The 22431-nt window shown below is 36.2% G+C and overlaps 1 protein-coding gene across 7 annotated transcripts in view; it reads left to right on the forward strand.

Annotated features, from left to right (window-relative positions):
- The window catches only part of dock10 (dedicator of cytokinesis 10), a 156408-nt gene that overhangs the window by 81496 nt on the left and 52481 nt on the right, over positions 1–22431 (forward strand). For all 7 annotated transcript variants that reach the window (XM_031902394.1, XM_031902392.1, XM_031902390.1 and 4 more), the window contains exons 10-26: positions 388–471; positions 614–769; positions 1637–1861; positions 2368–2490; positions 3467–3549; positions 4734–4856; positions 4941–5020; positions 7008–7195; positions 9372–9437; positions 10652–10744; positions 11813–11936; positions 12166–12287; positions 15721–15804; positions 16451–16543; positions 18743–18861; positions 19512–19581; positions 22218–22331. In XM_031902394.1, coding sequence (XP_031758254.1) covers positions 388–471; positions 614–769; positions 1637–1861; positions 2368–2490; positions 3467–3549; positions 4734–4856; positions 4941–5020; positions 7008–7195; positions 9372–9437; positions 10652–10744; positions 11813–11936; positions 12166–12287; positions 15721–15804; positions 16451–16543; positions 18743–18861; positions 19512–19581; positions 22218–22331 — 1947 coding nt within the window. The remainder of the gene's footprint in view (positions 1–387; positions 472–613; positions 770–1636; positions 1862–2367; positions 2491–3466; positions 3550–4733; positions 4857–4940; positions 5021–7007; positions 7196–9371; positions 9438–10651; positions 10745–11812; positions 11937–12165; positions 12288–15720; positions 15805–16450; positions 16544–18742; positions 18862–19511; positions 19582–22217; positions 22332–22431) is intronic.

Consider the following 22431-nt stretch of genomic DNA (forward strand, 5'->3'; position numbering starts at 1 on the left):
ATGGAAAAGATACTCCCACTAGATACTAGTGCCAGACTGGAAGTTAGAAGCAGCCCTGGCAAGAAAAAAGCAGCCTACATGCAAGAGTCTGCACTGATTCTACGCATCATTGAATTACTAGTAGCCTCTGCTGTCATATACAATAGATGCCCATAATGCCACTTACTGCCCAAAGGTAAAGTACTCATAGAGCATAAGGTTATGTGACTGCACAGACATAGGTGTACAAAGTATTGCTCACTAGGAGTCATTTCTTTGCCCTTTAAATCACTATTTGTAATATATCTGTAACCTTATATTTCTGTCTTGGTCTGTATTTAATGTATACAGTGTGTCCATAGCAGCTTTTAGATTCCCCGAACAAACCTTTTTTATATTTGTTTCTAGTTTATTACAGAAACAGAAGAATCCATAAAAGCTGCTAGAAATGTAGACCGTCTAAATCTGTTTTCTCTTGATCCAGATATATGGGTAAGAATTACAGTATTGTTTGCCTGCAGAATACTGTATGCTATCAACAGAAACATTTACCTTTGCTGTAAAAAAATAAATAAAAAAATAACCTGTTAAACCTGTTATTTTTCAGTGTAAATCCCTTTAATTTTAATTTTAGGTAACAAGGCTACAGAAAACAGACATTTCTACATGTGATTCTGTCATCAAGCCTTTTGAGGAGAAGACAGCTAAAAGGATTATGGTGTCTTGCAAATCCCTAACTTGGAATCTTCAAGCCTGTATCACAGAAAATGACAGCAATCCCATAACAAATGTATGTTGGAATTTCAAATCTTAGCACACAAGTCAAAACTATAACAGCTGCATGACAGTTTGTTTCTTACCATACAAAGACGAAGATAATTAGCACAGAAAGCTGTTTTCATTGAAAACACATCTACATCAATAAGACTTGAGAACAGAACTAACCCAGACCCTCCGTTATTCAGTCTGGGATACATGCCACCAAATGTAATAAATGGCACTTAATTTGCCCAAGAGCAGTAAACCATAACCAATACGATGTTTGTTTTCTAACAGGTGACCAGTAAGTTCTACCTGCTGGTTGGTTGCTATGTGTTACCGCTCCTGGGCATACTTAGTGCCTTTTATTACATAATGCTGGACTTTTATATGTCTTTTACAATTACAGGTTGATCAAGAGCTTCTTATATCAATCATGGACTGAGTTTTAAGTTTATAATATATCTACAGTATAGATATAAGTGTAGAGTATAAAAAGCAGGTAAAGCAGTATTACCTTTAAACATGTGAATATTATGAAATGAAAAATGTAACAACCATGCTTTTGTTATCAACTGTTCTACTGTTAGCATTTTGTTTAAGTTGCCTAAAAAGCTTTGGTGCCAAGCAAAAGGCTACTCACCACTACACCAGTTGTACATTTCTCCCAAACACGCAAATGCCCATCTGGAATGTAATAGGTCTTGGGATGTAACCCATATTTTAAATAGATCAGCCAAAAGGACATGTGAGGAGCAGAGTGATAAACTATAGTGTTTATCATTTTGTGACTAAGAAGAAAAACAGTAGGGAACATAACTCATGAATGTCTAAATTACTCTGGCCAGTTTATTTTCTAAGACAGCTTGTTACAGTTGCTGGTTTTTTTTTTTAACAGATTGAGCCCTTTTTTATCAGCCTGGCTGTATTTGACATTCGGCATTCTCAGAAGATTTCCGCAGACTTCCATGTAGATTTAAATCACGATTTAGTGAGACAAATGATTTCCACCTCAAGTTCTGTGGAGAATGGGTCCATTTCTTCTTCTGTCAATCATGCAAGTGAATCAGAGGAACCACAAGTCCTAGGATTTCCTGAGGAATGGATGCAGTACCCCAAGCAGGTGAACATTTAACCAAACCGATTTTTTTTTTCTTAAATATCATATTCTGCTTTCATTGAAATAAAATGGGAATCCTCGACCATATCAAAATATCTATGTGGCCAATTTATCAAAGATTGAGAGGAAAATGTTATTCCATCTCAATAGAAAATCAATTTTCTCTTGCATATTGAATTTGTTTGTAATAATTATTTTTTCTTAAACATTATAGTTTCTTTGAGTGGAAATCCTTTCATCATTTTAAGAGTTGTCAAAAAAAAACAATTAAGTTGTTGACCATTAAAATCTATGAGACCCTTGCACAATGTGAGAAAAACATCTAGGAAATAAAAAATGTTCCATGGTACTTTTCATGTACAAAATTCAGTAAGAAAATCACAAATGATTTTTACATTTTGATAAGTCTTCCACAAATAGAAACAGATAGTCTTCCATTTAAATGTGTTGCTAACTGTGTGGCCTGCAATAAAATGGCTAACAAAATCTCTCCTATGTATGTATGGCAGGCAGTTTTCTCTGTTACAAATCCACATTCAGATGTGGTTTTGATTGCAAGAATAGAAAAAGTTTTGATGGGTAATATCGCCAACAGCGCTGAACCATATATGAAGAATTCAGATTCCTGCAAGGTATATTGAAAGCCAAGATGTTTACTGTATGTTATGTTTTTGTTTTGCTTATGACAAGAAAGAAATGAAATTTGTTATCATAGGTATTACACCTAAACTATGGGAAACAAGGTGGAACAGGACCAAGAAGACAGGACCAGCCCAATAGCTAAGAGATTAAGGGAATACATGTATATGTCATAGCTCAGGAGTATAATACAAAATTATATGACAGATGGTATTTATTTACTTGATGGGGGATTGAAGATTGCTGTTGTAGAGAAACATTTGAGCATTCATAGAAAACCAGAATTATAAAAAAAAACCAGGAATTTAAACATAAAGACTATATTTGCTTTATATCTTACTGCCAATTGAGGTAACAAGAAGTCAGGCTATTGGTTTACTTATTGTGTATGCTATTGCCAGTCAAATTCATTAGGCATGTACTGTAAGAACAGTAGATTTAGCCTTCAGGGGGTTTCTTTGGGGAAAGTCAGGAGAGCAGTTTGCCAATGACTTTTCAGGGTAATTCATTCAAAGATCATGATAACAAGTATTTGCCTGTGAGCAAAAACACATTAATAGTTGAGTCCAGTGCATCAGAAAAAATGTTTGGGGCTATTTTGTGCTTCGCCACATGAGGTTTTCAGTTTGCTGTCACTACCTAAATAAAATCTAAAATAAAATCTAAAAATCAGAGTGTTATGCTACGTGAAGAAATTCTTAAAGTGTGTAGATATTACTTTTACGGCACAATATAATTTTATATAAAAATGTAATAGATAAGACTCCTAACATTGAAACATGTCATATAGTTAACAGTGCTGTTACAATAGCAAAACATCCAAAATGATGCAGATTAGAACCAGGATTAGTTCAAGTAAATCTTTGCAGATTGACCATTTGCAAAGGACTAACAGTAGACAAACAATCTAGTACACTTTGTCTTAATTAAAAAATCTGAAAATAATATTTGTATATATATATATTTTAGACCACACAGAAAATACTGAAGACAACCAGGCTATTTTGCAGCAAATTGGGGAAATACCGAATGCCATTCGCATGGTCTGTAAGGTAAGGATGGTATATGTAGTTGGTCAGGTTGCTGTCAAAATGGAAATATGCAAAATACATGGTGTATCCTGTTTATGTAAACTCTTTGTGCAGAGTTTCAGGAGCAAGGGCTTTGGCCATGGGGGGTATATGGTTAAAAGAGCATGTGGTTTGTCCATTTGTCCAATGGACTAATCAAAGTAATTGTTCATTGGTCATGTCTTATATGGCCATCTTATCTGAGCTGTGGTATAATGCTTGAATAACACCTGCATAATCTGCCCCATTATTAAACTTCCTGTAAATATGGTAATAATAATGAGTACATTTTCATTGGCTAGGTTTATTAAAACACAAATGATGTTGAGTGCCCCATTATCCTGCAGTATAATTGAAAGACAATGCTAGTGTTATGAAGCAGGTGATGCTTTGAAAAGCTTTTAATTGAAATTATATGATTTAATGCACAACTGTCACTGTAAGCAATAGTGGTGCTACAAAGACATTAGCATATAAAGAGGGAGTACTGAAGTAGCTCTGCATTAAATATGGAAGCCAAAGAGAATTTTTTTACTGTACAGTTATTTCTTTTATTTAAGTTATTTAAATAACAGAAACATTAACATATCTCTTTGCAATAAATATCAGCAAAAGAAATTGTTTAAGAGTGCAAACAACACAACTTTTGTAAATGGTTCCAAACTCCTTCACCCTGAAATATTAAGGTTGACTATTTTTCATGAACTTATGAATAAGTTAGCTCTTGTTGTTATTTAATCTAATTTATTTAAGCCTAAATAAAATTACCAGTTTTACCCCAAATTTTGTCTAAGATTTTGAGGTCCCGGTTCACACGGAAATGTTATATAGCGTGCATGAGCATAATAATCTAGTCTTTCAGCTTTCTCATTATGCGCATGTGGTTGCGATTGATGCACCTCCATTGCTTATATCACACCCATGCACATAAAAAACATGCGTGCGCTGGCAGAGGCTATTTAAAAAAAGAAACTTTTGCTTCTTTCAAATAGAGTGCAGGCTCTATTAGCCAGCACCTCTAGTGGGGGAAACAACGTAGGGTTAACAGGTGCCCTTCAAGAAAGGCTGGTGTGAGAGCTGAGATGTAAAGATTTTAGACCAAGATAAGACCCGTCAATGAGGATTTCCTTTATAGTAAACCCTTCTTAATCTCTTTTTTTTAACAGGCCAATATTTAAAGATAACTCTGGGAATATAGATCGCGAGTCTCGATTTTCTCCGTTATTCAGACAAGAAAGTAATAAGATTTCAACAGAAGATCTGATTAAGCTGGTCTCAGAATACAGAAGGTTTGATTATATTGTGCCTATTTTAAAGGCATGCATGCACTATATCCCAATAGTTTTTGTTCTTACCATATGCATCTATTGCAGGGCAGAAAAAGTCAGCAAAATGCAGACAATTCCCGGAAGTCTGGAAATATCAGTAGATGCTGTTCCCATGGAGCATTTAAGTAAGAGATTTTATCTTGCAGTTCAGCACCTCTTTGTACATACTGTAGTATTTACACCAGTTTTACCTAAAATCACAGATTAAATTAAGGATTTTTTATACTGGGAGGATGTAATAAAGTAAGTATTATTCTGAATGTGTCACTTTACCTTTAACATACATATAACATAGTAGCTAAGTATATGAAGTTGAAAAAAGAAAATTTATCATTCAAGTTCAACCATTTGTAAAACTTGTAAATACTCGTTAATCTAGAGGAAGAGAAAAAAAACCCATCTGCCAAATAAAAATCCTATGGCACTCCTACTCTAAGTAAAGAATATACCATTGACAACCGCTGTTAGCCAGTTTTCTATCCATATGCAAACAGTAGTACCGAACCAAAAAGAAATTATTCCAAAAAGCAATTATTTATCATATGTTGCTCTGTATCAAACGTATAGGCAAAATCCAAGCAGATAACAACAATTGCAGCCCCTTTTTATCATAAAAGCAATTACATTTGTTCGACATGATCTTAATAAAGCCATGATTATTCCTACTTAATGCTATTCTGACCAATATGCAGTTGAATGGGATCTATTAACAAACCATTAGATTGCACACAAAATATGTCGGTGCCTTAGACCGATTCGGCAGCTAATCGACCCGTGTATGGGCACTACCGACGGGCCTGCCTAACCGATAACTGGCCTGAAAGCTGACAGATATCAATCGGGCAGGTTAAAAAGTCTAGTCGGATCGGGGACAGCATCGGCTCGTTGATGCGGTCCCCGAACCGACTTTGCCTATACCCGTCGTTATAATTTGATTGTTTGGCCCCAGGGATATTGATCATTTGGCCACCCGTAGGTGGGGGATATCAGGAGGAGATCGCGAGCGGATCTGAAGGTGTATGGGGACCTTTACAGAACTGTACTTGCCTATGTAAATATTGGAATTAGATTAGCTTTCCTCCAATACATTGGTACCAGATGAAAGGGAGTCTAAGAAAATCACTAATATAGCCTAGCTCTATGTATTTAAGAGTGTATTTTATCACACCTTCAATCACAAAAACTTGGCTTATATATTTAAATACCATATTCTGCCAGCCAGCTGAGCCATGTGTACTTTTACAGATTTGGTCCCGTAACTCTGACTACTCTATTGTGTATATCAAGACGAAAAAAACGCACCAGGCAGTGTTAAATAATATGGTAGAATTTGCCCATAATGCAGTCTGTATTCTGTAGGATATAGATTCAAATAAACCCATCCAGCTGGACAGCTTCCAGTTCTTTGGGTAATAATAAGTAAGGGAATCTCACCACTGACCACAATGGCTCAGTTATATTCAGAGATATTGAGCTTATCTAGAAATAACTACACAATGCCAGGTACCAATAGCTTTACATCATCTCTGAGGCCCTAGCCTAGTGTTGGCCAAATGGCAGCTTTCCAGATACTGTTGGACTAATCCTTCTACATCCTTACGGTCTGTTGTTACAATGTATTATGTTGGTTGGATTTGCAAAGCTGTTTGTCTACTGTAATAGTAAAACTAATGGATCAAATAGAATATCACCTTCATTAAGGTGGATTAACCAGATGCTTTTCTCTGAGAACAAATCCCAGGGCAATAAATGTATTTGATTCTCTTTTCAAGATATAATGATTTTTTATGAATTTACTTTCGTCCAACAACCCCACTTCTATGCAAAAACTGTCTCAGCTGTTGTCTGGGATATCCATATCTCTCTGCTCTAGGTGGTAAATGACAGGTGGCACATGTGGTATTGCTGGTGTGAAATAAAGGTACACAATTTGTGTTCACTGGGAAGATTAGTATCTTCTACTTATTGGTGACTCAGTTTTCTTTGTTACCCAAGGAGTATAAAAGCCTTCTTGCCTTTTACAAAACATTGTATTTGCCAGCTTTTGGGTTTATGTAGTTGTATTGGCTTTAAGTTTGTATAATAAGACAATTCTATCCCTGTTTTTCCAAGACTGTCTTACCTCATCTCTACTACCAGTCAAGCCATTTGGGGATACTGCAAAGCATCCGCCTAATGTGGAAGTTGAAGAGTTTGTTCAGGCGTCAACCAAATATTCCCAGCCTTACAGAATTTACAAAAACCAAATATACATTTATCCCAAACATCTAAAGTACGATAGCCAGAAATGCTTTAACAAGGTAAGCAGATATAAGTAACTACATTTACAGCCCTCGTTTTATTAAAATACTGAACTACCAAATACCCATAGTTGCATATTTTATTTTACCGTTTAATACTGTGTTTTTGTGTGGTGATAGAATAATTAACAATACACAAATAACATTGCGGCATTGTTATTATTATAATTAATTCTTTTTTATACTTTGCTCACACACCACTACCATTTTGTATACTCAAACCCCCTTTTATATTATAGGGGGCACTAACCCCCATATTTAATAAAAGGAACAAGGTTTGCCCAGGAGCAGTAACCCATAGCAAGCAATAAGATTTTTGCTTTTAAATAGGCGACCAGTAAATGCTATGGGTTACTGCTCCTGGGCAAATTTTGTACCTTTTATTACATAAGTAACCCGTAGAAACTAATATGATGTATGCTTTTGACCAGTAAATTCTACCTGCTGATTGGTTGCGATGGGTTACTGCTTCCGAACAAATTTAGCTATTACATAATTCCTTTAATGACTCACTGGTTGCAACAGTCAGTGGTGCTTATATTCAAAACTATCCTAATTTGATCCTGGGCTGTAACCTGTAGCAAGCAATCACTGATTAGCTTTTTTCAATGAAGAGAATGATATCTTTTATAGTTCTTCCTTACTGATTCTTCATCCTAAAACCTTTTTAAAGGAAAACTCTACCCCCAAACAATGTAGGTCTCTATAAAAATATATTTCAAAAACAAGCTCACATGTAAAACCCTGCTTATGTAAATAAACCATTTTCATGAAAATATACTATTTTAGTAGTATGTGCCATTGGGTACTCCTAAATAGAAAGTTGCCATTTTAAAGTGGACCTGTCACCCAGACATAAAAAGCTGTATAATAAAAGTCCTTTTCAAATTAAACATGAAACCCAAATTCATTTTATATTAACACATCCAAACCCATTATAAAGGCATTTAAATATCCCAGCAGTCAATCATATATTGCTTGCCCCACCTTTATGCCTTAGGCATAGAGGTGGGGCAGACAATAACTTTAGCTTTCTGTTCAGCACTTCCTAGATGTCAGTGCACATCTCACTTTCCCCCTCCCTCCCTCCTCATCTAATTGTGTAGCCAGTGCATGGGCATGGGCATCTGGACCCCCATTCTGAAACATAAACAAGATTTTGGCATGATACAAGATTTGCCTTCATAACAGTGTCCAAAAATGGTGCCTGCCTGCTTGCTTTGATTAAGTAATTCCAAGACAGAAGGAAACAAGTTTTATATTATTTATATAGTGTAAGTAAAGTTTATTTTGTTTAGTTAACAATATAGAAAATTATTTGGAGTTATTTCTTTGGGTGACAGGTCCCCTTTAAGAATTAAGGGCCGCCTCCTGGGATCATAGGTTTCACAGTGCACACAAACAAGCCAAGGCACACATACATGCTAGGCCACAACAGCCAATGAATGGACAGAGTTCTGCTTTTTGCTTCCATGCTTCTTCCTGTTACAGCTAGAGCCGGATTATTTCTGGTCATGTGATCTCTGAGGCAGTTCATTTTGGGGGCATAGTTTTCCTTTAAAGGAAAGCAATACCCCCCAAAAGAATACCCACCAAGAGATAGTTTATATCCAATTTAAGTGGCCTATGGGCGATGGTGAAATGCGGATTCTTGCTGTTAAACCATTCCTGCTGAAAGAATTCGCTCATTGCTAATGACAAGTGACAGTGACGAGTGACAGACAAGTGAGATTAAGTGAGAGACAAGAAAACCAGTTGAAGCTTTTAGAGCTGGATGCTCCTTTGTACCTGACCTTCACTCACACAGAAGGCCCAAAAGCCATACAGGGACATTAAGGGGCTGGGACCTAGAAGTCTTTTGAAATATTTGATTTCTAAGCAAGGAAATTTACCCTAGGAAATTTCAGCAACCCAAAAACACATATTAATTTCTGCCTGTAAATGTACTTAAAAACCATTTTCCTTCAAAACTGAGTGAAGAATGTATTTTCCTGTAGTCTACCATTATATTGTGCAAATCATTTCCTCAAAGGAGCATATATAAGGTAAGTTGTAGCAGCTGAAAAGAAATGAAAAATGGCTAAAATTAGCTCCCTGCTACTTTAATTATAAAGCTGTGACAACTTTGAATCCAAAAATCCTTGCAGTCAAATCAATTTTGTTTCTATTCTTGCAGGCAAGGAACATAATGGTGTGTATAGAGTTCAAGAATTCAGATGAAGAAGGAAGTCGGCCATTAAAGGTAACCAAAGAGTGCAGCACAGAACATGAAACAAATCACTACAGTCTTTTCAACAGTCTTTTCAGTGTCACAAAGTACAAGCTCAGTAATTACATTGTATCTTTAAATGATGATTATACTCGCTGAGAACAAAGAATTGCATTGTAAGCCATTGTAAGCTCCTTATTTTTGCAAGACCGTGATTGTATTAATACAGCATACACTCTGAATACAGTGTAGATTTCCAGATTTCCACAATGCATTTCCAAAAATAATAAGAAAAGAATGAATCCAGCAATAAGACTGTAAACCATTTCCAGTAACAAAATGTAAAATTTCCATTGAGATGCCCAATTGCAGATTTAAAACCTTGGCTTTTCCCTGTACACATATAGCATGTGCGAAAACACTATACACCAGCATTTATACACTTGTTTCTTACAACTGTCTGCTATTAAAAATGTAAACTATAACACGTTTTCTCTAAATATTTTGTAAAGCTAATATAAATGATATGATTTTCTTGTGAGCTGTATATACCAGCTGATATATGATTTCCTGTGAGTTCTTCACTTTTACCATACTTTGTGGGTAAAACATTTTTATTTTGCCACGGCTCAAGAAAATCACAGCGATAAATTGTGACCTTGTTTTGTTGGGTTGGTCTGGATGGTGCACTGGGTTTAGTACAGGTTTACTGCTCCCTCCGAGGCCAGATGGCAAAAAAATACATCCATGTGGCAACCCCCAGTGATTATACTTTTCCTCATCCATCAAAGGGCATTGCTATTGTCCATAGAGACACCATGCAGCCTTATCATATTACCTTATTAGTTATCATATAAAATATGGGCAGATCCTACTGAATGAAAGACTCAAAAATTAATGACTGTACAGCAAAAATAGCATTATGTGTCCAGTCACCTTAGTGGAACATAATAGTTACAGAGTTACCATGGTATTTTAATGAATAATGTTCTTTTTCTCTAACCGCTCCTCCTCTGCCATACCACTCTGCCAATCCCTGCACTGGCTTCCTCTACCATCCAGGATAAAATTCAAACTAATGACTCAAAGCGAAACAGGACAGATTCCCTAATCACTAATAGGGATATGTGTTCAAACAACAAAAATCTAAAGAAAATCCCTGAAAAGTTAACTACCAGCTGCCGATTTTCATTTTCCTCTTTTGCCATTATAACAGCTGCAAATAAAATTCTGTTTTTTCCTGTTAGTGTATATATGGAAAGCCTGGCGGTCCTTTGTTTACAAGAGCTGCATATACCACAATCCTTCATCATTCCCAGAATCCAGATTTCTCTGATGAGGTCAGTGTGAATTTCTGCTTTATTTGGCTTGCTCACTATAGGCTATGTGCTTTGTGTGCGAGTATATGTGTGTGTATGTATTAGTATGTGTTTCTGTGTGTTTGTATATGTATTTCTGCATCTAAAATATGGAAGAGCGTTACACCTGTACAAGTACTTACCGAGAAAAAAAAAACAATTCGCAAATTTATTGCTTGGCCCACCTGAAATTAAATACATTGGCACTGCATTTCAAATCCTGCATTAGCTGGGTTAGATATACTTATACCTTTTCACTGTGTCTCTGGGAAGCAGCAACTGGGTCTTGGCGTTGTCTGAGGGAAAACCGTTTAATTACTAAGCAACCATTTCAGAGGAAATTTATTGGCTGCCAGCTGAACTAGTTCCTACTAAAATCCTTTGCTTTTACTTCCAAATTTTGTTGGCTCTTAGACTGTGTAATATATCACCCCAGTTAAGCACCTTCCATTCCCAAATGTTACAGTGGAAGGAACAATATTCTCTAGATATTCACACATCCTTATATTTTCCTCATTTAATCTAATTCAAGAAAATAAATCTACAATGTTAATAGGATCGATACATTTTGTGGAAACACATGAATGTCTGTGTGTGTGTTTGCAAAGTGAGGAGTCAGTAATTGTTTTTAATTGTTGCATTTACAATGTGGGTTTTAAAATAGAATTTAAAATGAATATATAAGAGCTTTATGGCCATTCTTCTTCTAGAAAGTTTTACCTGAAATATGTGTATTTATAAGTGTTCATGCCAATGCTAGATAGATATTTATATTCTAAAACATCTAAAAATGTCCTTGAGAGGCCCAAGGGCATCATTTTTAGAAATAGTTATTGAATGTTTGAATTTCACCTCTAAACCATTTGCTATCAGTCTGTATTTGCATACCTTCACCAACATGCTGATCTTAATTCTTTGTCAAAAATGTGCATTTGGGTCATGGCTACTCTGGGAGGATCATAGGTTTATTATATTAAAATATAACATACTAAATATCCTGGCATATGCAATAAACATATCTAAGGGGATGTGTCATATTTTACATTTCAGGTGAAAATTGAGCTCCCCACTCAGCTTCATGAGAAACATCACATTCTGTTTTCATTTCATCACGTCACCTGTGACATAAATGCAAAAGCTAATGCCAAAAAGAAAGAGGCTCTGGAAACTCCAGGTATCTTTAGAAGGATTTAGTTTAGACATTGCATATCATGCCCATTTCTCTTTAATAGACATCACACACACACAAAATGTTGTTTATTAAATTTGCAAGCTGTTTCATTTTTCACAACCATTCACATTAACAACATGTATCACTGCATTTTCAAATGTTAATTGAACCATTTTGTATTTGATTGCTTGTAATGTACAGTAAAGTTTTATTATGTGCTCTTTTTTTATAGTTGGGTTTGCATGGTTGCCATTATTTAAGAATAGACAGCTCACCTCACAAGATCACTTTATTCCTGTTGCTGCAAGTTTACCTCCCAAATACTTGAACTCTGAAGACATTACAACTGGAAAGGTGAGTAGTAAAGAGTTGCATACCATGTAAGCCATAGTTTAGTAGCCATATTTATCAGCAGACCCTGCAACCACAGGGAGGTGGGGCCTAGTGAGGACCAGTGAGGACCTTGAACCCCTGGGCCCTCTTGCTTACACCCCCTGGTCTGATCCATGTATTTGCCAATGAAGGGGGGATCTGTAACACCATGTGGAGAGGCTCAAGAAAGCCAAGTTACGCCACTAGTTTTCTTTTGCAACTTGATGCTGTTCATTGGCTATGTAAAGAATGCAAGCGTTCAAGATTTAAAAATTAAATCTCTTTGTCAGGCATAAATGTAACATCCTTAATTTATTATTCCTGATGAAGAGATTTGTTTTAAATTAGAAAGCTTTCCTTTTTACATAAATGAACGGTATGATATTACTGATAGTAAATCCTGATGTAGTTATTAACATAGCTATTATACTTTGGAGATGAGAAGCTGTGGGGTGGGTGGTCGAATTTTATACCAAGCTATTAATTTCATACAGCAATACTGGCATGCACAGCCTATTTATTACAAAAAGTCATGCTGCTGCACATTTTATTTAATAGGTTTTCCTGACGGCACAAAGTTTTGCTTATGTTGTTTAAATGTTTCATTTTGTTTTGCTTCTTACGCTCCCAATAAAGATTAAATGCCAGAAGTCACTAATTGCACAAGCCTGCCAATACTGCAGATTAATCGTTTCATGTCCCATTCATCTAGACTGGATGCAAAGTAGTTCTGGAATCCTTGGGCTTTTTTCCTTTCAAAACAAATCTGGGGCTATTTCGGTTCACATCGAGCCTTGATTCATGCATTTATTTCAGATGTAACGATCATTTTGAAGCAAGTGGCCAAAACTTATTTAAAATGGAAATATCCTACAATGTAGGGACAGATCTGTGAGCTATGTTCTATTGTCTTTTTTATTGCTCTGAGACTAGCTTTTCCACACTACTTCAAAAGAAACTTGCCTGGAAAAGAAGTTTAAAGAATCAAAAACTCACTTGTAGGCTTGCATTGTGTTACAATTAATGCAAACCATAGGTATAAATTGAATTCAACAGCGTTAAGCAGTCAGTTCAATTCGGCCCAGTTGGCACATTTGTCAAGAAACTTGCCCGTTTATTGAAAGTCTTTTCTGACTGCCAGGAAAATGTTTAAGGCGCAATGTCTGGCAATATGCAGGGTGGCAAAATGATTAAAGGAGAAAGAAAGGTAAAAACTAAGTAAGCTTTATCAGAAAGTAAATACAGCCATAAGCACTCACAGAAACGCTGCACTGTCTTCTCTGTAAAAAGATTTTTTGTGTCTGTAATTCATGTGCCACAGACACACAGCTCTCTCCCCTCTCCTGCTCCCCCCTCTCTCAAGAATGCTAAGAACTCACTCCCCCCCTTAGGAATTTGGATCTGAGCCAATCAGCAGGAAGCTGACTCATAGGGGCACATTTACTAATCCACGAACGTCCGAAAAGCGTCCGAATGCGTTTTTTTCGTAATGATCAGTATTTTGCGACTTTTTTGCGAATTGTCGCAAATTTTTCGAGCGCTCAATACGAAAAAGTCGCGACAATTCGCGAAAGTCGGAATGGCTATGAAAAAGTTGCGACAATTCACGAAGGTCATAATGGCTATGAAAAAGTCGCGACAATTTACGAAAGTCATAATGGCTATGAAAAAGTCGCGACAATTCACGAAAGTCATAATGGCTATGGAAAAGTTGCGACAATTCCCACGTCGTAACGGTTACAAAAAAGTCGCGACAATTTATGAAAAAGTCGTAACGCCGACGAAAAAATCGCAAAAAATACGAAAAAGTCGCAAAATGTTCGCTTTCCAATCCGAATTTTTTCTCATTCGGATTCGTGGATTAGTAAATCAGCCCCATAGTCTTACTAACTGAACATGTTCACTTGGTCTGGGTGTCTGCAGGAACGAGGCATTATGGGAACTTTCTTTACACAGCTCAGCATTTTTTTTCCTGTTTGGCTTCTGATCTTCTGAACAGGTGAAATATGGGGAGACTTAAGGGCACTATTGAGAGAACTGAAGGTATGCCTGCAGCTTGAGATTAACTCTTTATTAACCTTTCCTTCTCCTTAAAGGCATCTTATGATAGTGTTTCCACTAAGCTGCACATACAGGGAATAAGTAAACCGAAGTGCATTTTTTTAAGAACATTTAAAGCCCAGGCAAAAAAAATTAATCATGGAACAGCCTCTTTGAGATCCTTAAATACCTGCCACTCCTGTTGTTCAAAGGTTAATAGTAAGGCTACAGCATCCCCTTAATCACTTAGCATTCCTTCTCTTTTTCTAACTCACTCAGCCCCCTTCCTTAGGAATTGAATTTTGCTCTTGGCTAACTGAGCATACTCAGTTCTTCTAAACTCAGGTTACTAAACACACCCTCCAGTCTAGCAGCCAATTAAGAGATGGCACTTCCGGTTCCCATAGAAACTCTAGCGTACCTAATGTCCTGCTCAATCAAAGCAGGGTTTTTTATCAGCGTACTTTCAGCCTGTGTAAGCCTGCATTCTTGATTGCATGAACTTTACAGTGCACATGTGCTGTTTGCAGATGTGAAGGTGGCCATACACATCAATGCATGTATGATGGCACACAAGGCAACCAATATCAGTAAACGCCTTGGATATTGGTTGTCTGGTCGACTGGCAGGACTGGAAATTTTGAAGGTGCCCGAACATCGCAATGCTGAATCATCAGATAGGGGTAAAGAATTCCTTTGTTTTTACCTGCATATCTGATGATTCTACTCTCAAGACTGGCAGAGTGGATGAACAATCTTTCCTATAACCAATGGTCCTGGAAAAGAATGTAATTATAGTGTGTATCGCCACCTTAAAAGTGAGTGAAGATTTGTGAGAGGGAAAATGGACACTTGGGATGGTTCTGCAAACAGAGGGAATATATGCTGTACAAATGATGGGGTGTGGGTGGGGGAGATGTGCCCAAGTTATATACACGGTAGGAAAATGAAGGCTTCACATGTTCTTTAACTTCGAACTTGACAACCTTAGACTTAAATGCCATCTTTGGTGTTGTTGGAGTTGTTTAGCATAAACAGTATAGGTATTTGTTCTGATATGAACCAAAAGTTTTGTTTTAACAGTACTGCACACTCAACTTTTGGCTTGTTGTGTTTGACCAATATTGTATTTAGTAATGGTCAGATTCCAATAAAAAACAAAATTAGGTTGAGGGGAGCATTTCATAAGACATTTTTTTTACAACTGGTGATTTCTGGAGCTACAGCAGTTCCCCGTGAAACATAACTCTGAACAAAAGATAAGAAATCAAGTTGGTGCCACAATTTTTTATGTGGCTGACATTATTCTTCAGTTTTTTCTCTGTTTCAGCTGGTAAAACCAATTACAAGTATTTAGAATGTCATTTTATTTCAGAGTGGAAGTGACCTCAGATGGGTGGATGGGGGAAAACCACTGTTCAAAGTGTCAACCATTGTTGTATCTACAGTTTATACTCAGGTAGGTCCTTTGGAGTAGCTTTACACTATTGTGACTTACAATACAGGTATGGCATTGATTACCAAAACTTATATATATATATATATATATATAGAGAGAGAGAGAGAAAGAGAGAGAGAGAGAGGGACATTTGTAAGGTGCACACCATAAACTGTGTCTGGTTGCCCAAGCTATAAAACAACATCTACAATACTGAAGAATGTGACTTACAGGATTTGTTACTCACAGAATTTGATTTACTTGAATGAATCTTTGGGAGAAAAAACCTGTCAATGCCATTCTTATACATTAATGTTACAATTTTAAATGTTTTCCAGTGCCTATTTATGGTTAATATATATTTAATATATAGAGCACAGCCTTAATGTATAAATGTATAAATACTAAAAAGATCCAACAGGATCATTCTGTTATTAGCATGTATTTATCTCACAATAGTTTATATTAAGTAAATGGTGCTCTCTTATTATTACATACAAAATGCAGGCTAAATTCACTGTTTCCAATAAATGAAAATGTATTTCCAGCTGCGCATACCAGTTTAAAGATTAATCATATATAAAAGTTTAACAAACTAATAATTTTCAGTAGTAACTATATCACATGAAGTTTGGTACTAACATGTTAATTGTACCTTTCATTTTAGGATCCTTTTCTGAATACCTTTTTCCAGCAGTGCCAAAAACAAGAAGATGACCCTTCCAAGCCACTATCATCAAATTTTATGGTCTCTTGTAAGGTACAGCTTCTCATGTTAATATCTTTAGTTGACTAGATCAAAAATATGGTACAGTTGTTTCCAATTCCAATTAGAAAATGTCCCATTATGTAATCTATACTTTAGACAGTACTTTATCTGACTGTCCTTTCTCAGCCTGTCAGTTACAGCTTCTAAAACTAATGGACTCCTGCTGCACAAATATGGCAGCCCTCTTTAGAGGAACATGGGGGATCAGATAGGTAATTGTTATAGGTAAAGAATCAGGCAAAAGGTATCAGTATCTCTTTAAGTAAAGGTGAAATCTCTACACATAGTGCCTCCACCCCACCCCATGTATTTCTTAGTGCATGGCTTAAATTCTAGCTTTACATAAAGACAAACTCCTCTGCCTTTTAATCTTCTGTCCTTACTAAAAAGTGTGTAAACATCTAAAATAACAGCCCCTTCGCATGTTTCATCCCACCAGGTCTCAGTGATACCAATTATTTCACTACAAGCTCCATGCATTTGCAAGCAGACAGCATATTAACTTGTGTGTATGTGTGTATAAGCATAGTATGAGTGTGTGTACATATATATATTTTTTTAATTAAACTTGAGTTTCTGGAGTGCTGCTTCTTTTTATTTTTTTACTTTTTTTGTCTATAAAAATGCATTATTTTGGTGAGGCCATAACACTGTAGCATTATAATCAGGTTTTAGTCAGAAGACCCACAAAAATAGTTTTTTAACATTTAACATTTCTGTTAGGGATGTGGTAAAATTAAAGGATTTTGCCTGGCACATAATGTGCATATAATTGTAAAGTCATTGGGAATTCAGTCTACCTATAATAATAAATGAACAGTAGAAGTTCTTTAAACGGAAGAACATCTTTATTTTTAGTGATTGTATTTAGCAAGTTAAGTCTGCCAAGAATATTCAATAGCAGTGATGTGTCTTGTTTGATTCTAACCTCAGAGAGTTGGAAGCTCTGCAGTCATATAATTCCGCTCCAAAGATTTCCGGATTAAAAACTGCCAAGTCATAAATTGCACAATATCAGTTAAAATCAGCAGCAACACGCTGTATTTTTCTATGCTAAAAATTTTGTATATTTCTGAAGAAATTTAGCTTTTTAATTTTATAGCACTCTTATATTTACAGTCAGTTTTTATAGGTAACATGTATTAAAGATAAAGACCCGCATTCACTTTTATTTCCTTTGAGTTAAAAGGATTTGTTTGGTTTTTTGAAAAAATGCTCACCATCTTTTTGACCAGGCAAATTCTGTTTCTGATGCATTTTAATCATTTTAATCAATCCAGGCCCCTATTAAAGGCATTAACAGAATGTGCCATCCCAACCTCACTGCCCTCACTGTGAAAAACCACCTACGCTGCTTCAAATTAAAGTTCCTTTCCACCAATCTAAAGGGGTGACCTCTGGTGCCTGATTGTTTTGATAGGAAAAAAGAACTTCCCCTATTTGTCTATAATCGCCTCTAATGTAGATTAAAAATGTAATGCACTGTGTCTGTTCTCAGGCATATGTCTCTAATCCAGGGATCCCCAACCTTTCTTACTCGTGAACCACAGTCAAATATAAAAAGACTTGGGGAGCAACACAAGCATCATAAAAGTTCATGGGGGTGCAAAGTAAGGGCTGTGATTGGCTATTTGGTAGTCTCTTTGCACTTTGCAGTCTCTTTGCCACTGGTTGGTGATTACTGTAATGCCAGTGCCTTCCCTTGTACTTCTAGGACTTTATCATAACTTTTTCTTTTTAAAGAAACCACAGCCCTCTTCTTGGGGAAATAAACGTTTCTGCAGCTTACACTTGTGTTCTTCATGTGAACAACTGGTCTGATTTTAGGTATTTGTTAATGCCATGCTCCGCAGCATCAAATCTCCTGGCAGTCAACATGGGAAGTACACAAGAATCTGCTACTGTGGCCCACTTCATGTGTAGGTGCATTTTGTCTAAAGTGTAGGTGGGGGTATTTAAAAAATGGGGTTGTTAGGTAGCACCAGGTGCAGGAAAGAGCTTTTTAATGGTAATAATTAGTTATTTGGATCTGAAGATACCGAGACAAAAGAAGTTTGTCCTACTTGAGGTATATTGCTTCTGATTATTTTTTAAATGCAAACTATACAAAAACCCCTAGAGCCACCACTGTCTTTTAGTAATATGTTACATTCCAGTTTGAAAATATAATGCATTTCTCTTTATTCTTAGAATCTTCTGAATATTGAGAAGATCCATGTGATTATAAACTTTCTTCCTGTTCTACTGAATCAACTGTTTCATGTTCTAACACAGAGTAATGTTGACGATCTTGTTGTTCTTACAACCAGGTAATGCAGGTGAAGAAGGTGAATTTTCCCTGAGATATTAACACTTTCCTGGAAGTCATTTACTTCTTTCAGTTCAGAATGTTCAAATCAGCAGAAGTCCATTCTGTGCTATGAGGTGGTAAAGCTCAATGGCAGCAATGAGCTCTAACATCCCAACAAATCCATTAACTCCATGACTGAAGTAAAATCACAATAATAGCCAAATACATATGCATAGACCCTACATAATTTACTATATCTTTATATAAGGTTTCCTTTAGATAAATGTAGAAGCCTCACAATTCAAAAACTAAATATGATTTGCCATAAAACCAGGTAAACTGAATTTGTGTAGCCGATTCGATAAAAACATATTGCATTGAAATAGAAATATTTTAAAGCATTCACTTCCTTTATACCCATATACAGTATTACGCCTTATACTGTAAAAAAAACTTTATTATATCCCTGAGCAAGGGAATTCCTAAAGGGGAAACTCATATAGTTAATATATTATATAAATATTCCTCTGGAGAAGCTCATTTCTCCTTTGGGGAAGTTTTTACTGTTATGTTCAGATGTTTATAGGAAAAATTTTAAGTGATTAACCTATAGCAATCATAACCCAATGTAAAATAAGTAGTGGTTACATATTGATGTGCTTTTTTTAGGGTAATAACTGACATTGTTGCCAAATGCCATGATGAACAGATGGAGCAGTATGTGCAGGCTTACGTTAAGGTACAGCATCTCATTCATTTCAGTTGGAAACAGTAGGAAGTAAAATGAGGAAATGGATATGGACAAACCACAGGTTTACTGTAAATGGTGTTTTCATTGTGCTGTGGTCACAGCTTTCTGCTTGTTGCAAAGTCAGGAAAAATCAAAATACTAAATATTGTAGAAAAAGGGCATCATTTCTTCTTTTACTTTTATGCTTCTTTATTTTGCTTGTTTGCTTAAAATTGTCTTTTATTTAAAATACATAATTGAATTGAGTCATGCAACCCCTCTCTCACCTTGTTCTGTTTGAAAGTGATGGATTCTGGGACTTAAAGTCTCTCTGCTTTCCATAGTGGGTGATGCACAAATTTTCTGGAAGGCAGAGGCACTTCAAGTCCCAGTATCCTTGGGGCGAGGTTAGGGAGTAGTTACATGATCCTGAGCCTAAGGGGTGCTGGGAAACTGGTCTGTTACATGTTAGTTTATTAATCCATGAAGGAAGAGCCTCAGGGCGGGCACATTTACTAATCCACGAATGTCTGAAAAGCGTCCGAATGCGTTTTTTCGTAATGATCGGTATTTTGCGATTTTTTTTCGGAAATTGTCGCGACTTTTTCGTAGCCGTTACAACTTTTTCATAAATTGTTGCGACTTTTTCGTAGCGTTACGACTTGCGCGAATTGTCGCAACTTTTTCGTAGCCTTCGCACCGAGTATGAAAGTTTTGGATTCATTCAAGCTTTAGTATCATGACTTTTCTTGGGCCAGGTTGGAGCTGCAGAGTGCCATTGAGTCCTATGGGAGGCTTCCAAAATCATGCAAAGTCTGAAAGTTTTGCCCGCCGTTTACGAGCGCTCAATACGAAAAAGTTGCGCCAATTTATGAAAAAGTCGTAACGGCGATGAAAAAATCGCAAATAATACGAAAAAGTCGCAAAATGTTCGTTTCCAATCCGAATTTTTTCCATTCGGATTTGTGGATTAGTAAATCAGCCCCCTAGCATGCAGTCTCACACATGAAACATTTATTTGGTGCACAAAACAATCACAGATTTATCCAGCATCCAAAAAAATTAACCATACCCTGTAAGGTGTGTTTTTATATGTGTTGGATATAAAAAGGGAAACTTCCTGGGGGGGTATACCACAACTATTTTTATGAAGCATCCAATGACGCAAAACACATTAGGAGGAAGGATCTAGGGGACCATGGAGTACCTCTGTCCTTTTGCTGTGGTTATTATTATTTTTTTTAATTCTGGATAAATCTATGATTGCTTTGTGCACCAAATAAACATTTCATGTATGAGACCACCTACTACTTGTAGTACTATATTGTTTATTCATATGTGTGTCAGGTGGCTTATTCCTAAGTGCTTGCTATAATTGATAGCTGCTACATTTACCATATATGTGCTTCACCTTGAGCTCAAGGGTGGATTGAAGGGCCTGCAGGTTTAGCATTTCTTGAAATGTTAACCTTTCCCATTGTTTGTTGCATGGTTCACAATGTTCTTCATTTAAGAAGTCAGCAAAGCCCAAAATATTATTGCTTTTGGAAGTTAGAAGCCTTCTTATTTTGAATCGAAGGCTTGGATAAAAACAAAAACCATAAGGGATCAGGATAATGTGGATAATCAGTCAGTATAACATTTGATATGCATCTGACACGCTAAATAGCTTTTGCGCACATTGAAGGGCTATGGCAGATGGCATGTTTTCTCACCTGTAGATACTAACGTTGCATTTCTACTGAGATTAATGTAAATCGCTGGTAGGAAAACAGATAAATCACATTGTAGTTGCCTTACGATGAAACCTCAGGTTACTACATGATGCATATGTTTTGCCACCAGCAATGTACGTTAATGTGGCAGGAATTTAATTTCGGCTGTCTTGTCACCTGCACTGTTTGGCACAGGTGTCTAAACATCCTATCTGTCATAGTCCTTATACCAAGCAATTGTCTTGCATGTTTAGTTTATTTTGTATCCTATGTTGTATTTAGTTATAATAGCATTAGCGTTTGGTCGATTGGCTCTTCTGTGTTTTAGTATTTGTATGGCACAGTAACTATTTCATCAGTTTTACATTACTAGCTGCATTGTTTTAGATTGTGTTTTGAACAAAGAACCCACAAACTAAACATTATTTTCTTTTTTTCTTGTTTTTAACCTTAGGCAACAGGCTGCTAAAACTTTATAGTTTTAAATATCTTCTTGGCTAAAAAGCTAAATAGGGTACCTGATTCTGCATGTGTGTATATGTGTTATATTTTACTTGAGCAAATACATGTTTGTTTTCAATGTAGAGGAGACAAGTATAGACTTCCTTAAAAGGTGTGTTAGGTGTATGAGGGTAGAAATAGAAATACCAATTACAGATGGAATACAGGGTACTATTTGCAGAAATTCAAACATGTTCTACAGGTACCAGCCCATTGTTTAATATCAGTTATGATCTGTTTAAACTGAACTACATCTGTATTTCACTATTCTGTATCATGATTACATGTTTGATGCATATTCCCTTCTATTGTACTGCTCTTTGTAATGTGCTGGTGCTTCATAAATACTACTACTTGTTAACAATGGTAATAACTGTTGTTACACCTCATATGTGTTATGTACATTAACATTTTTGCTTTATTCCATAGTATGTATTTAAACAAAAATCAAATGTGGATAGAACAGTCCACGAAGAGCTGGCTAAGGGCATCACAAATCTTTTAAAATCAAATGAACAAGATACAATAAAGCAAGTTTTAAAGGTAAATCCTTTAGACTATCATTTATCACAAGTGAATAAATGTTTCATTTGCTCAGACCAGAGTCATGTATTTTTTTTGTTTTGTTTTGTGCATTCCCGCT

The sequence above is a fragment of the Xenopus tropicalis genome, chromosome 5 (assembly GCF_000004195.4).
Source record: "Xenopus tropicalis strain Nigerian chromosome 5, UCB_Xtro_10.0, whole genome shotgun sequence".
In the NCBI taxonomy this organism is placed as follows: Eukaryota; Metazoa; Chordata; class Amphibia; order Anura; family Pipidae; genus Xenopus; species Xenopus tropicalis.